This window comes from Lagenorhynchus albirostris, chromosome 11 (assembly GCF_949774975.1).
Source record: "Lagenorhynchus albirostris chromosome 11, mLagAlb1.1, whole genome shotgun sequence".
Lineage (NCBI taxonomy): Eukaryota > Metazoa > Chordata > Mammalia > Artiodactyla > Delphinidae > Lagenorhynchus > Lagenorhynchus albirostris.
This window is the reverse complement of record NC_083105.1, coordinates 103,671,954-103,685,418: the sequence shown is the minus strand read 5'-3', so window position 1 is coordinate 103,685,418 and position 13,465 is coordinate 103,671,954. Positions and strand designations below refer to the sequence as shown.

The following is a 13,465-nucleotide window of genomic DNA, read 5'->3' as shown; positions in this document are numbered from 1 at the left end:
GGAAAAAATTTCAGTTCCCTGAAAGACTGTAAAAGGCACCTGGAACAGTTGTTTGCTCAAAAAGATAAAAAGTTTTGGGAAGATGGAATTATGAAGTTGTCTGAAAAATGGCAGAAGGTAGTGGAACAAAAGGGTAAATACATTGTTCAATAGATTTCTTGGTGAAAATGAAAAATGTGTCTTTAGTTTTTACTTAAAAACCGAAGGCACTTTTTGGCCAACCCAGTACATGAAAATAGTGCATTTAATCTTCCTGTCCTTAAATTAGAGAGACTTGTACTAATGAAATCAGTGTGGTAGCAGGGGATGTACTAACATAGGAGAAGAAATTAAAAGTGACTTCGAATCCAAAGGAAAACAACAAAGTGCTTGTGAACATTGACTCTCAACTGTCAGACATTGTGAAGCAGATAATTGCAGATGAGGTAAGGTCTTGGATTCGCTTGCTAATAAAGAACAAGTGCCTTGACCAGAGCTAGAGAAAGAGGATTTGCTGGATGAAATTAGTGGTCGATACCATTTTTAAGTCTGTTACCTAAGGTACTCTGGGTCAATTTGGTGGCAAGTTTTGTTCATCAGTGATTTTCTTAAAAATTAAACATTGGCCTACTTGCTAAAACAGCGCAGCAGGGGCTTCCCTGGTGGCACAGTGGTTGAGAATCTGCCTGCCAATGCAGGGGACACAGGTTCGAGCCCTGGTCTGGGAAGATCCCACATGCTGCAGAGCAACTAGGCCCGTGAGCCACAACTACTGAGCCTGCGCGTCTCGAGCTTGTGCTCTGCAACAAGAGAGGCTGCGACAGTGAGAGACCCGCGCACTGCGATGAAGAGTGGCCCCCGCTCACCGCAACTAGAGGAAGCCCTCGCACAGAAACGAAGACCCAACACAGCCATAAATAAATAAATAAATAAATAAAATAAAAATTTAAAAAAAAAAAAAAACAGCGCAGCAGTAAAGTAGAGTGAGACTTGGCTCCCTGCCCACAGCAGTGGACTTGCCCTTCTCCTTGGCCCCTAACAGTCTGGTGCCTGTGGGATCATTGAGATGGTGGGGATGGGAAGCCAGGGCTGATGTGGGGTTGGAGGCAACCTGACAAGGAGGAGGATTTGTCCCACCCTGGACTGTCAGAAAATAGAAATATTATCAAAGGAGAGGGAGGAGCTTCTGGTGCTGTCACTGCTCTGAGCGCACTGTTGTTCATTGTTGCAGGGAAAGCATTTATAGGTTGCTGCCTCAGACCACCCCCGAGAATGTAAGCAAGAACTTCAGCCAGTACAGCATAGACCCCGTCACCAGATACCCCAACATGAACGTCAACTTCCTCCGGCCAAGCCAGGTAAGCGCCCCTGGCCCGTCATCCGTGTCCCAGCCACGGTCAGGACCAGTCAGACTCTGTGAATACAGGCGCACACAGCATTCCTTCCCAATCCAAGCACACGTCTTCCTGAGTTGGCTGAGGGAGGCATCTGCCATCAGCAGACTGACCAGCTAGGGCAGCGGGTTGTCTGGTGACCGGAGGGCTGCGTCCCATCTCCTGGTTCCCGTGGACAGTGCAGGAGCTCAGCCCTCGTTCTCTAGTCAGGACGTGCAGCAGGCGCCTGCGTCACTGCCACCAGTCACCGTGACCCGGGGGCTGCCGCTCACCTTCCCTGAACTTGTTTCCCCATCTGTACCATGGAGGTCACCATCCCTGCTGCTCCCAGGATCGTTGTGCAGGCAGACAGCACTGGTCACTTGAGAAAACGTGGAAAGATAAGACCCTCTGCAAGTAAAAGACACTGCCGGCCAACTCAGAACGTCTAAAGCCTTGTTACTGCACTGAGAGTGGCATTTTACAAAGCATAATAATCCCCGGGAGCCCAACAATGCTGAGAAAGCAGCCCATTCAACGTATTTGCCTGTGTTCTAGAGTAATTTCTTATTCACTTTACATCTAGGCCTCTGTGTTTGTGGGGGAAACCCGCCGGCACTGGGCAGCAGTAATGGCCCAGCAGAGACTGTGCGAGGGCCCTCTGTGGCTGTCTCTGAGCACAGGTTCTTACAGGTCACACGCATTTGTGTGTACGTGACCCACCGTATCCCAGAAAGGATTAAGGTTGGCGTTATATCTTCTGACTACACTTTCCCCAGCCTTCCACTTCAGTCAGTGTGCTCTCAGTCGGCAATTTATTACTTGGTATGTGATTTTCCTTCTTTACAACTTGTAAACTTCCTGCCAGGTGCGCCATCTGTATGATACTGGAGAAACAAAAGATATTCATCTGGAGATGGAGAACCTCGTGAATTCCCGAACTACCCCAAAATTGGCCCGCAATGGTGAGTCCTGGTAATGGCCTTTCTGCCGTCGAGAGCGTCTGTGTAATTGGCTGAGCTGTTGGTGCGCACAGTACTGGCTCTCATGTACATGGTTCTCACCGGAGGTGGTTTGCCCCCAGGGGACGTTTGGTCGTGTCTGGAGACATTTTTGGGTGTCAGGACTTGGGGGGTTAGGTTACTACTGCTCTGCCCCCTGTGGTACACAAGTCAGCCCCACAGCGAAGGATCAACTGCCTAAAGCAGCAGTGCTGTCGAGGCTGGGAAACCTGGTCTAAGGTGTCGCGAGGGTACAACGAGAAATCAGATACGGTGCTGTTGCGAGGACAGGGGTGCGGACTTGGGAGCACACACGCCAACCAAGGTTTTCAGGGAAGGCTTTACAGAAGAAGCAGTGGCTTCTTAGCTGAGGACCACGATGGCTGCAGGACACAGTGATGGAGGCGGAGCTCATGCGGTGCAGGCCCCTGAAGAGTTCTTTAAAAGGAGAGTGACTGGCCAGATGCAGGTGAGCTGGGACAGAGAAGGGCACTGGGGCAGAGCAGGTAGTTTAGAAGTGCGCCAATAGTCAGGCTGGCCAGTCCGGTGTTGATGCCGCGGATGAGAAGGGAGACGGCGTCCAGTCCAGCTATGCCCGTCCGTGAAGCGTGTGGCTTGACAGCATACATGGCGTCTCTGAATTTGGGTTTCCGTGTGTGCAAAGTGGGGGTAACCATGCCCACCTCACGTTGGCTGCGAGGACTCGGGGGCATGTCGGGGTGTTCGCTGCAGCACCTGGCGTGCAGCGGGGCGTCAGAAGTGGCTGCCGAGAAGCACTGGCAGAGTCTGAACAAGGACTCAGGGCTGAGAAGAACTGAGCTCTGTCATGGGCATTTTGAATTTGACATGCTGTAGGGATATCAAGGCAGATGTGACCACCAACAGGCAGCTGGAAACATTTTCATCTTCCTCCACTGGGGTGTCATCTCCTTGAAAGCAGAGAGTGTGTGTCTTTTATTTATTTTTGGCCGCACCGCACGGTTCACGGGATCTTAGTTCCCCGACCAGGGATTGAACCTGGGCTCTAGGCAGTGAGAGCATGGAGTCCTAACCACTGGACCACCAGGGAAGTGCCCAGAGAGTGTGTCTTTGTTCACTGTTATTCTAGAACCTGGAATATTGAAGTCGTCCAGTACATATTGGATCAGTGGATACACAGACTTGGGAGACATCTGAATGAGGTGAATTTCTGAAGCCAGGAGACTTATGATGGTGACACCAGCAGGAGTTCTCTGTGTCATTTCAGGATACATTTTCCCTGAAAGACTGAAGTGAAACGGGATTTTTAGATATGCAGTTTTTATTTTGTTATGTTCACAGATTTGTTATGTACAAATGGCTTAGTATAAGGTTAAGTATTTTCAGCTGCGTAAGGTAAGGAACAGACTTTCTTGGACACAAATAGGAGTTCACAGATTCTTCTAAATGATCTAATCTGATCTAAATGTTCCATATCAGAGCTCTTCAGATGTGATCATGAAAAACGGTTTTTTATAAAGGCTCTTTGTGGTTTAGAAGACACATCAGTGACTGGAAGACGTCCCAGTATGTGTGTCTATGCGTTGAGTTTTTCAAGATGTGACCACTTGTCATACTGAGTGCCAAGCCTGGCCTGGTCTGGCGTCCTTGGCCTTGCCTGTGTGGTCCTGCAAAGTTTCTTCACTTGGCAGATTGCTTGGTACCTTGGAAAGTGTGAGAGCAAGTGTGTAACGTGCTGCTAGGTGGAATGGAACGTTTCTTCTCGGGTGCCCCCAATGTTACCTTGAAGGGAGGGCGTTTCCTCCGCCACCTGCCAAACAACTCTCCAGGGAAATCTTAGAGCCATCACGTGTGAGGGTGACAGCTCAGCAGGTGGCACCCTTCCCGTACATCCCTGTCCTGGAGAGTGGCCGGGACCCTGGGCTTCAGCGTGAGAGGATCCACAGCGTCCACTTATGATCTGTCATGGACGGGGCAGGGACGTTGACCTCAGAGTCTGGATAAATTGGTAGTTTCTTGTCTACCATAAATTCCATGGGAATTCCCTGGCAGTCCAGTGGTTAGGACTCTGCAGTTTCATTGCTGTGGGCCCGGGTTTGATCCCTGGTTGGGGAACTAAGATCCCACAAGCCGCGCCGCACAGCCAAAAGAAAAAAAAATTAAATTAAATTCCACTCTTATGATACCAGTTAAGTAACTTCTTACTTTTGAAAACCAGTGACGACTATTTTGTCCTTGCCTTCAGTATTTTTTCAACCTGGTTAGTGGATTCCCTATCAAAGCTACCAGGTGACCGCACTTCCAATGATAACATTGTTGTTGTTTTAGAGGCTGTGGCTCGTTCCAGCAAACTGCTGGGTTGGTGCCAGCGGCAGACAGATGGCTACGCTGGGGTGAACGTGACGGACCTCACCATGTCGTGGAAGAGCGGCCTGGCCCTGTGTGCCGTCATCCACAGATACCGCCCTGATCTGATGTGAGAACAGGCTCTGCTTCATCTGTATTCCCACAGGACTTGCGAGTGCCCTGCTTCCAAGTGGCCAAACTCTGTACCTTTTCCTAGAACGAGATATATATAAGATACTTCTTCTGGAAGTCAGTCACTAATTTTAATTTACAGTTATATTTAAAGCTGTGTCTGGTAGGCATTATGTAGCTCAACCCAGGAATTATTAGCTGTTTGTAAAGTCTCAGCACTCAAAACGTGGAAAACTGGTTATAACACCCCCGGGCCTGTTAACATCACAGGAAGGAAAACTCTGTTTCTTGGCCCCAGGCTGAGCTCTGCGTTCAGCCAGCTCTCTCTCCAGTGCTGCTGGTCACGAGGAAAGCCTGGCCGGAGTGTGGGCTGAAGGCACGCGTGTCACTACCAGCAAAGCACTTCCTCCATTCGCCGGGGCTTGTCGGCATTGTCTCTTGTCTCTTGCACTTTTTGCAAGCGTGCTCTGTTACACCCCTAACACTCAGGTGGCCTTACGCACCTGTGCGGTGACATTTCCTCTTTTGGTCATTCTCTACTCACCTAAATGCAGACTAGTATGACAGGATGACCCAGGTCAGCTGTGGTGACCGGTGCACCCAGATTTCCCCGTAGGCATTTGTTACCATGGAAGCCAAACAAGAAGATTCGGAAACGAGCAGAGCATGTGGCATTATTTTGGCTGTATGTCCTTTCATCATTAGGTCCACTTACGGGCCCATTTTTGTGTATTTGTTTTGTTCTAATGATTACTTAAGGAATCCTGAAAGATCTGGCTCTCTTTTATGTTAATAAAAGAAAGGGGCTTCACCTAGTGCTTAGGAGTGGGGGTGCTGACGTGCTTGATAAGCGGAAGTGGCCTCTGTGCCCCTGTCCCTTAGCTCACGCCGAGACTGGTGAAAACTGAGTTGGAGTAGGGCTTATTGACCCCTCTGGGGGGCAGGGGGCAGCCTGAGAACGACTGCGGTGGATGACACAGAAGTGCTCAGGAGAAGGGCCAGGCAAGTCAGTCCTAGTCCAGAGGGAGGGCAGGACAGAAGGGGGAGGGCAGGAGTCCCTGAAGGGAGCCTGGTGCCGAGGGGACACACTCCTGTGGGAATGGACCGAAGGCTGCCAGGGGCCCGGGTATTTCCTCCTGACGGTGCACAGAGCCGTGAGTAGCTAATTTGGCACCGTTTAAGCTGCCGTGACGACACTCAGGATGAGGCCCCCCCCGCCCCCCGCCACAGTTTAGTAGGCTTAACATACAGAGTAAAGGAGTTTAAAAAACGAAAAACGGTTGCGGAGTCAGCAGGTTAACACAAAATAAGGCCTGCCCAGTTAATCTGAAATCAGCTAAAGAAGGATGCTGTCAGTCTTTTACTTGATTGAATAGCAAGAAGCCTGAAACCCAGTGGGAAATGTTTGTTAATCTAAATACTTAGGAAATTTAGCAGTGGAGAAATCTTCTGAGGAAAGTTTTGGAATTTCCCTTTTAATTAGAGGGGAAGGCTGAGTAAGATTCACCAGAGCAGATTTAGTACATCAACAGCTTGTCAGCTCCAAAGGACACGGGGGGTGATGGTTCCAGGCCTTTAGACACAGCCTGATCCAAATAGGACCTTTATTGTTGTTGAGCCTGAGTTTAATACATGCAGACCACACACGGGGCACAGGAGAAACTTAACAGAAACAGTTCCTTTTCTTGAGCTCACATTTTAGTAAGAACTTTATGTTATTGATAAAATGTTATGTTTTCCAACTTTTCCCCTCTTTTCTCTTATGGGTAGATTGTTAATCCTTTCTTCTCCCTGAGGATGATTTTCATTTCATTAGTAAAAGGAAGTGAGAGAGAGAGGTTTGCTCTCCGATTTCAGTGAGGCCTGCACCCTGGATTTTAGCTGAAAGACCGAGAAATAATGATGACTCTGTGATACCATGTTTTCTGGTCTGGGGACAAGCAGCCCATCTTGACACATTTTCCTCGTCCTGTTTCTCAGAGATTTTGATTCTTTGGATGAGCAAAATGTGGAGAAGAATAACCAGCTGGCCTTTGATATTGCTGAGAAGGAGCTGGGCATTTCTCCCATCATGACAGGCAGAGAGATGGCCTCGGTGGGGGAGCCGGACAAGCTGTCCATGGTGATGTACCTGACCCAGTTCTACGAGATGTTCAGGGACTCGCTCCCCTCCCGAGGTAAGGACCCCCCAGGGGTGCTGCCGTGTGGCTCCCCTGCCTCTCCTTCCCCTGTGCCCCTTCTTCCAGCAGACCTGCTTCTCTGCACTGTTGTCAGCCCGTCGTTCTGACCCGGGTCTTGCTCCGCAAACCTGCAGTTGTGGAGGCCATGAGCATTCCCGTCTAGAACCTTGTCCTTGACTCCACCACCCTTGTTCCCTTTCTCTCAGAACCAGACTTTTTGAAAAGGTGCTTTTGCTGTGGCCTGGACTTCCTCACTGCCTAATCTTTGTGACCCTTTGCAACCCGGCCAAAACTGTTGTCCGTGGTCGTGAAGAATCACCAGATGCATGTTCTTCCCTCCTCTCTCACCTCTCAGGTACCCAGCTGTTCTGCGTTGTTCAGCCCTTGGAATGACGTCCTTTCTCTTGAAATTCTCTCTTCCTCTTGGCTTCTGTGATCCCGGACTATACTTGCTTTGTTCTCTTTCTTCTGTTAACTGTTCCTTCTCTGTCTTCTTTCTTCTCCTACCTTTTAGTGTTTCCAAAAATCTTCCCTTGGCCCTCAGGCTGTCAGAAAACAGACTGAGTAAGCATCATGATGCTTACAAGTGTTGACCATGGTACCTGACCTGGTTTACATCCCATTGCCTCCACCTAAAGTCACTAAACTTCCCCGTGCCTCAGTTTCCCCATCTGTAAAGTGGGGATAATATGTACATGGCTAGATTGTAGTACGCTAAGAAGAGTGTTTGGCGAATGGAAGCACTTAAACAAATGTTAGCAATGTATTATTAGTTTCAATTATTATTTCAACATTACTATTGTTACTAATAAAACATTGGAACCCACAGAGTTTAGGTACCATTCTCCAGTGCTTCTGGCCCATGTACTTGTAGACATCTGTGGCTTTCTCTCATTAGAGATGCAGTTCTTACAACAGACATGCACAACTCTGACATCAACAAGCACACCCTGAACCCATGACCCGAGTCCCGTCTCCTCCCCGCCGATGCCCCTCCCTTTCTCTCCCGACCTGAACTTTTCATCTTGAAGTGAGGCTTCGGCACTCTGTTGTAATCAGCAAGCAGATTGCAGCGTCTGAAAAGCAAAAGTGGAGGTTTTTGTGACTGAAGTGGATTGGGGCAAGCGTTGGTTTTGTTTGTATGGATGGAGAAGAGAAGGCCCAGCGTCCAGGGCTCCGTGTGCATTTTCCCTGTGGGGTTCAGAGTGCACGAACCCTCAGAGCTTCCTGAGGTTCCGAGAGCCTCCTGCAAGGAGGCACCCTCAGGGCTGTCCTTGGACACTGCTGGTTTCTGCCCACAGACGCCTTGGACCTGAATGCTGAGGAGAGGGCCGTCCTGGTAGCCAGCACTAAATCCCCTATCTCCTTCCTGAGCAAGCTGGGGCAGACCATTTCTCGGAAGCGCTCTCCCAAGGTAAGTGGAAGGGTTTTTCCTCCAGCTGCAGAACTAATGGTACAGTGCAGTGACTAGAGGAATGCGGTTTCCCTTTGCTCTTGGTGCAGGACAAAAAGGAAAAGGACTTGGATGGTGCTGGGAAGAGGAGAAAGACCAGCCAGTCGGAAGAGGTGAGAAATATCTGGAATTTGCCAGAAAGATTGTACTGAATTGCCCTCCTTGGCTGAAACGCTTAATTCCCAAATCGGTATTGCTGGATCTTTTCAGTTCACTCTTTGTGAGAATTGTTGTGCACAGATGCTTTCTGTGGCCTTTTGCCTTTGTGTAATTTTTTGGAGAGCATCCAGGGAACGCACACATGTGCTCTGGGCCTTCCTGTCTCTTTGGAATCCCATATGTGGCGAAGGGCAGCAGCTTTCCTGGGATGTGACCACACCAGCAAGAGCCCGAGTACCTCTTCATACTGCCCCTGGGCCCGAGGCCATCTTGAGATTTGAACCTTGAGGAGAGCCACTGAGCTCGACCTAAAGCAGGGACCAGCCGCTGTGCCAGGCCCTGGGGTGTGGGCAGGGGCTCCTCTAACCGAGGCTGGCTCTTGATACCCCTGTTCACCAGGAGGACGCACCCCGGGGCTACAGAGGAGGAAGGCCTACGCTGGTGAGCACACTGAGCGACCGGAGGGTGGATGTGGCCCTTGGCAACCAGAACAAGGTGAAGTACATGGCGACCCAGCTGCTGGCCAAGTTTGAGGAGAACGCGCCCGCGCAGTCCACGGGCGTGAGGAGACAGGTAAGCCCGGCTCACACCTCGCCCGCCCGGACCTGGGCTGGCCACAGAGGAAAGGGGGGTTAGTGAGTGAGACGGGGAACTTCCCGGTCCTGAGGGCTCAGGGCTCGAGACTGGCGTCTGCGTGGGGCAGGGACGAGGGTTCCTGTCCTTACCAGCCAGGCCCACCTGAGGATCTTTAAAACGGGGTGTCCAGGTCTGTGTACGTAGGTGTGTGTTCACGTACATGCATACGTAAGTAATATAAGAGGTACCTGCTTATTGAGGAAAATACTGGAAAGTGTAATTAAGGCCCCTATAATTCTGTTAATATTTTGCCATGTTTCTTTGTGGTCTTTTTTTAGTGCATTCTTGTTTTCATGGTTGAGGTCATTCTTAACGTACACTTTCCTGTTCTGCTTTCTTCATGTAACTTTGGGCGTATTTCCATGTTCCAAACTCTATAAGCCTCTTCCAAAGTGTGTGCTCCATGCTTTTCTTAACTCTTCCTCTGGTGCTGGATGTTTAGTTGTTTCTCATCTTTGATGAAGGGCAGAGAGGTAGACAGTCTTGTGTGTTGCACATGGTTTTCCTAACTGTCCTTGAACTAGGTCACGAGTGTGAGCACTGTAAAGGTTCTCCGTGGACTGCCCTCACTCCCCAAGTCCTGCCGAGGGCTGGACTGCCATGTCTGTTAGGTCTCGTCTCTCCTCTTGCTTGTCTAAAAGTCACTAAGGCTTCTCACAAGAGGAGGTAAAGGCATTGTGAGATCCACAATGAACATTTCTTCTAAAACTCCGTGTGCGGGGAGCACCTCTTCATCTTCGCCACGTGCGCCAGCCCTTGTTCCTGTGGACCAGGGACCAGGCCGACCCCATCACTGACTTCTTCCCACGTCTAGTGCTTGGTTAGATCCTCACGCTCCAGGCGTTCGTGCCGAGGCCCACAGAGAGCGTGCAGGCTCGATTGTGAACGTGTGAGGCTGCCGGGCGGCCGTAGCAGCCCAGGTTCCATCCTCCTCAGCAAGGCTGGGGTGCTCTCCACTAGAGGAAGTGTGTCCCCACTCGTTTTGAGTGGAAAGATTCATTTTCCAAGCCAGAATTAGTGGTTTAGGCTCAGAGCATTGAGCTTGGGAAAAGGATAATCAGAATTACAGTTTCTGTTTGTCTTTTCTTTTGCATTTGGCTTCGCCCGAGTTGGGGAGGGAGGATTTTCCTTTGTAAGTGTAACTTCCTAGAACTAATTCTGTGCACCCTCCTTCAGTTCTTAGATGAGTGTCTATCCTCCGGGAGAACCATTTTTGTGTCTGCTACCTTAATGCTTTTTTTTTTTTTTTTTTTTTTGTCTCCGTGTCCTGTCCCCTATCCAATACTTGGCCTGTGTGTCACAGCCGACACAAGAGCGTGGGCTCAGCCAGCCGTCCTGCTGCCTGCCTGAGCAGGGTCGCCCTGCTCCCGCCCCCCAGTGGAAACAGGTAAAGGAACTGCCCAGGGACCAGAATGGGTGCTGGGCCTTCCCACCTGCTCCTCCTCCGAGCCAGCCGGGTGGGGCCTGCACTGTAGAGCCCTAGGTCACGGGGTAGGGATCTCTGTGCTCATTTGAGTGGCGACTCTGGGGGAAGGTTTAACAGACACTACTGATAGTATTGCATGACTTGTTTAACTCCTTGGGATTTGGGAAACCCGTGAAAAGGGTGGGCTGTTATATTGGTGTTGAAACTAGCTGAAGTTATGTGGTACCTGTGTTCAGGTACTTAGCCTTTGGGGTTTTGCTGTTATAACCTTTGTCCCAAGTTGACCTTTGGCTGAAATGCATCCGCGTGACCCCTGGAGGACAATCCCGAGTTTCTAGAGCTTGGGGCTCGGGGCAGTGGTCTTCTCGTGTTAAACAGGAAAATGTTACCCAAGAAATAGTCTCAAACTGGTTTTTTCCTTGTTTCAGATCATGGACAGAGATGATCATGGGCGTTTTCGCAGTGTTTTGTCCACATTTAAAATACTCTTTTTGGAAATTTTCACTAAAGTTTCTGCAAGATCTCCTGTAAAGCTGCTTCTCCTACATAGTATAGAGTGGGGCGGAAAGAAAGAGGGGCTGGCGCCTGGCGGGGAACAGGAAACCCGCCAGAGTGATGGGAGGCCTCTGCTCTGTTCCCCCCATGTCACAGCCCTGAGTGCGGCCTGGGTTTGCTGTCTCTTGGTTTGGAATCGCTGAGGACTGGGGTTCTGAGCAGTCAGAGGGGCTGACCCTGATTCCCTCCTGTGCTGGGAGGTGCTGGGGAGTGGTGAGTTAGATTTGAGTTGAATTACGCTTAGGGCAGAATGTTTCTTTCTGACTTTTCTTTTGATAATATGCACGTTAAGGCAGGGCCCGTGAGGCTGAGGTGGAAGCTTGGGAGCAGCGTCCAAAGTCACCATGAAGCCAAGCTGCCTCTCTCCCCATGCTTGGGGAGGGGAGGTCTTCTGAGGAAAACTCATTAGAAATTCACTTCTATTTTCCTTACTTACCCTTTGCCTAGGGTAGACCTTTGAAGTCTAGGTGGAAGGTATGATTTGAAGGTCAGTCTTGAATTGAGTATTACTAAAGGGGAAGGTGAACTCTGCACTACATTCCCAGGTTCTTACACTAGTCACGGAGGTGGACTGAGACAGGGAAGCACAGTTGGTGGGTGAAGAGGTGACTCTGAGTGGCACGTCCTGGAGTGGCTCTGGGTGGGCATCCCAGGAAGCCCGGGTCAGGGACCCGAGGGGCTGGCTCGACCGCCACTGCTGCCTCCGTCCCGTGGAAGATGGGCTTGGCTTCCGCTGGGTGCTGGGCTGCAGGGGTGCCCAGAGCCCTGCTTCTCCTGTTGCTGCAACGGCTGGGAGCCTCCAGCCTGTGCGGGTGCTGCCTGACGCACCCAGGTGATTTGTGATCACGGTTGGTGGCGTTGAGTATGTACCGCCAGGCTCTCCAGGCCGAACAGACCCTTGAAGTGAAGCCTGGTCTGGGGAAGGGGTACCGGAGATGCCGGTCAGGAGCAGCAGCCGGGTAGCTGGACCCCGTTAGATCCTATGTGTAGAGCGGAATTGTAATGTGCTGGGCTGTGAGAGGACCCGTGTCACACAGCTCTCACGTCCTCCTGAGATGTGTTCACAAACGACTTATCCCCAGTGCTAAGTCAGGGATGGCGTTATGAGCCTTGCTTTGCCCATTTATCCCCTGAAAGACAGAGCACTGGAGGGCCACGCCAGTTGACGCACCAGTCCAGGGGCACAGGAAGTCCAGGGGTGCGCCCTGGGGGCTGACGGCGTGCCTTCCTGTGACTCACTTGCTGTTCCCCTGGAAGCGGCTCCAACTGAGGCAGGCGGCTGTGGCGAGCACAGTGGTGAGGAAGAGTGTGGGGATGCTCGCTTCTCGTCACCTTCCTGTGGCGTCACCCGGCTCTTCCCTCCCCACCTCATCCCCTTCTGATCTCAGAAATGGGTCCTGCAGGCGAATTCTGCGGTTAAGCAGCCTTGGTTTGGCTGTAGATGGTCAGTGGTGTGGGAACAGACAGAGGAGTGGGTTCTATGGTCTCTTCCCCTCCAGGCTTTGCTGGGAGCCGCCTCACACGGTAGCTCTGGACGTGAGGAACCTGAGGCTTCCTCTGACTCGGGAATCTGGTGGTTCCTTTAGCACTGCAGGGTTCTGTCAATCAGAGACAGGTTCACAGGAAGCGGACACCGTGGGAAAGTGATCCACAGACATTGTGTGGTGTCAGTTAGCGAAAGGTGTTAATTTTATACCCTGTTTCCTGTTCGTTCTTGTATTTCTGTGGTCGTCTCCCAGAACCTTCCGCGTGTGAGTGAGGGGACTGAGCAGGGGGAAGCAGTGGCAGGACGTGGGCGTGGGTGGCCCAGGAGGTGCTGGTCTGCTGCTGCAGCTGCCCGGGCGCCCCCGCTGTGGGCAGCAGTCGCCACGCTCCCCCCGTAACGGGAGTCTGTGTGCCCTTCTCTCTACTTGTAACTGAGCCCCTTTTACCCCCCAGCCTCCCTGATAAGCCAGCAGAGAAGAATATGCCCTGGTCCCTGGCATTTAGAAAGTGCTGCTGTGCAAGTCCTGACCCCGCAGTGGCTGCAGAGATGACTCTGGGATCTGCAGACAGAGCGCCTCTGCCCCGAGGCCACGACAGGCGGGACAGGCCCCTGCCTGAACACGCCAGTTTGTGCTGAGGATGGATGGGTGGGGAAGGGCCTCTGGGATGCTTTTGGCAAATGCCTTCAGTCCTTCCAGACCCAGCCTCAACGTGGCCACCATTTCACCTGTGTTCTCTCTGTTTGTGTCTATTGGCGTAAA

At 51.2% G+C, this 13,465-nt stretch overlaps 1 protein-coding gene across 27 annotated transcripts in view; it reads left to right on the top strand.

Moving 5' to 3' along the window:
* The window catches only part of MICAL3 (microtubule associated monooxygenase, calponin and LIM domain containing 3), a 175,206-nt gene that overhangs the window by 86,596 nt on the left and 75,145 nt on the right, over positions 1 to 13,465 (top strand). For 20 of the 27 annotated variants that reach the window (XR_009543243.1, XR_009543242.1, XR_009543244.1 and 17 more), the window contains 8 exons: positions 1,211 to 1,337; positions 2,221 to 2,317; positions 4,661 to 4,808; positions 6,791 to 6,987; positions 8,292 to 8,404; positions 8,494 to 8,556; positions 9,002 to 9,175; positions 10,542 to 10,625. Coding sequence is in view for 22 of the 27 variants with exons in the window: in XM_060164477.1 (XP_060020460.1) it covers positions 1,211 to 1,337; positions 2,221 to 2,317; positions 4,661 to 4,808; positions 6,791 to 6,987; positions 8,292 to 8,404; positions 8,494 to 8,556; positions 9,002 to 9,175; positions 10,542 to 10,625 (1,003 nt within the window). In the remaining 5 variants the exon portion in view is untranslated. Of the gene's footprint in view, positions 1 to 1,210; positions 1,338 to 2,220; positions 2,318 to 4,660; positions 4,809 to 6,790; positions 6,988 to 7,196; positions 7,399 to 8,291; positions 8,406 to 8,493; positions 8,557 to 9,001; positions 9,176 to 10,541; positions 10,626 to 11,092; positions 13,462 to 13,465 lie in introns of those variants that run through there. The other 7 variants (XM_060164488.1, XM_060164497.1, XM_060164492.1 and 4 more) reach the window with 6 other exon arrangements.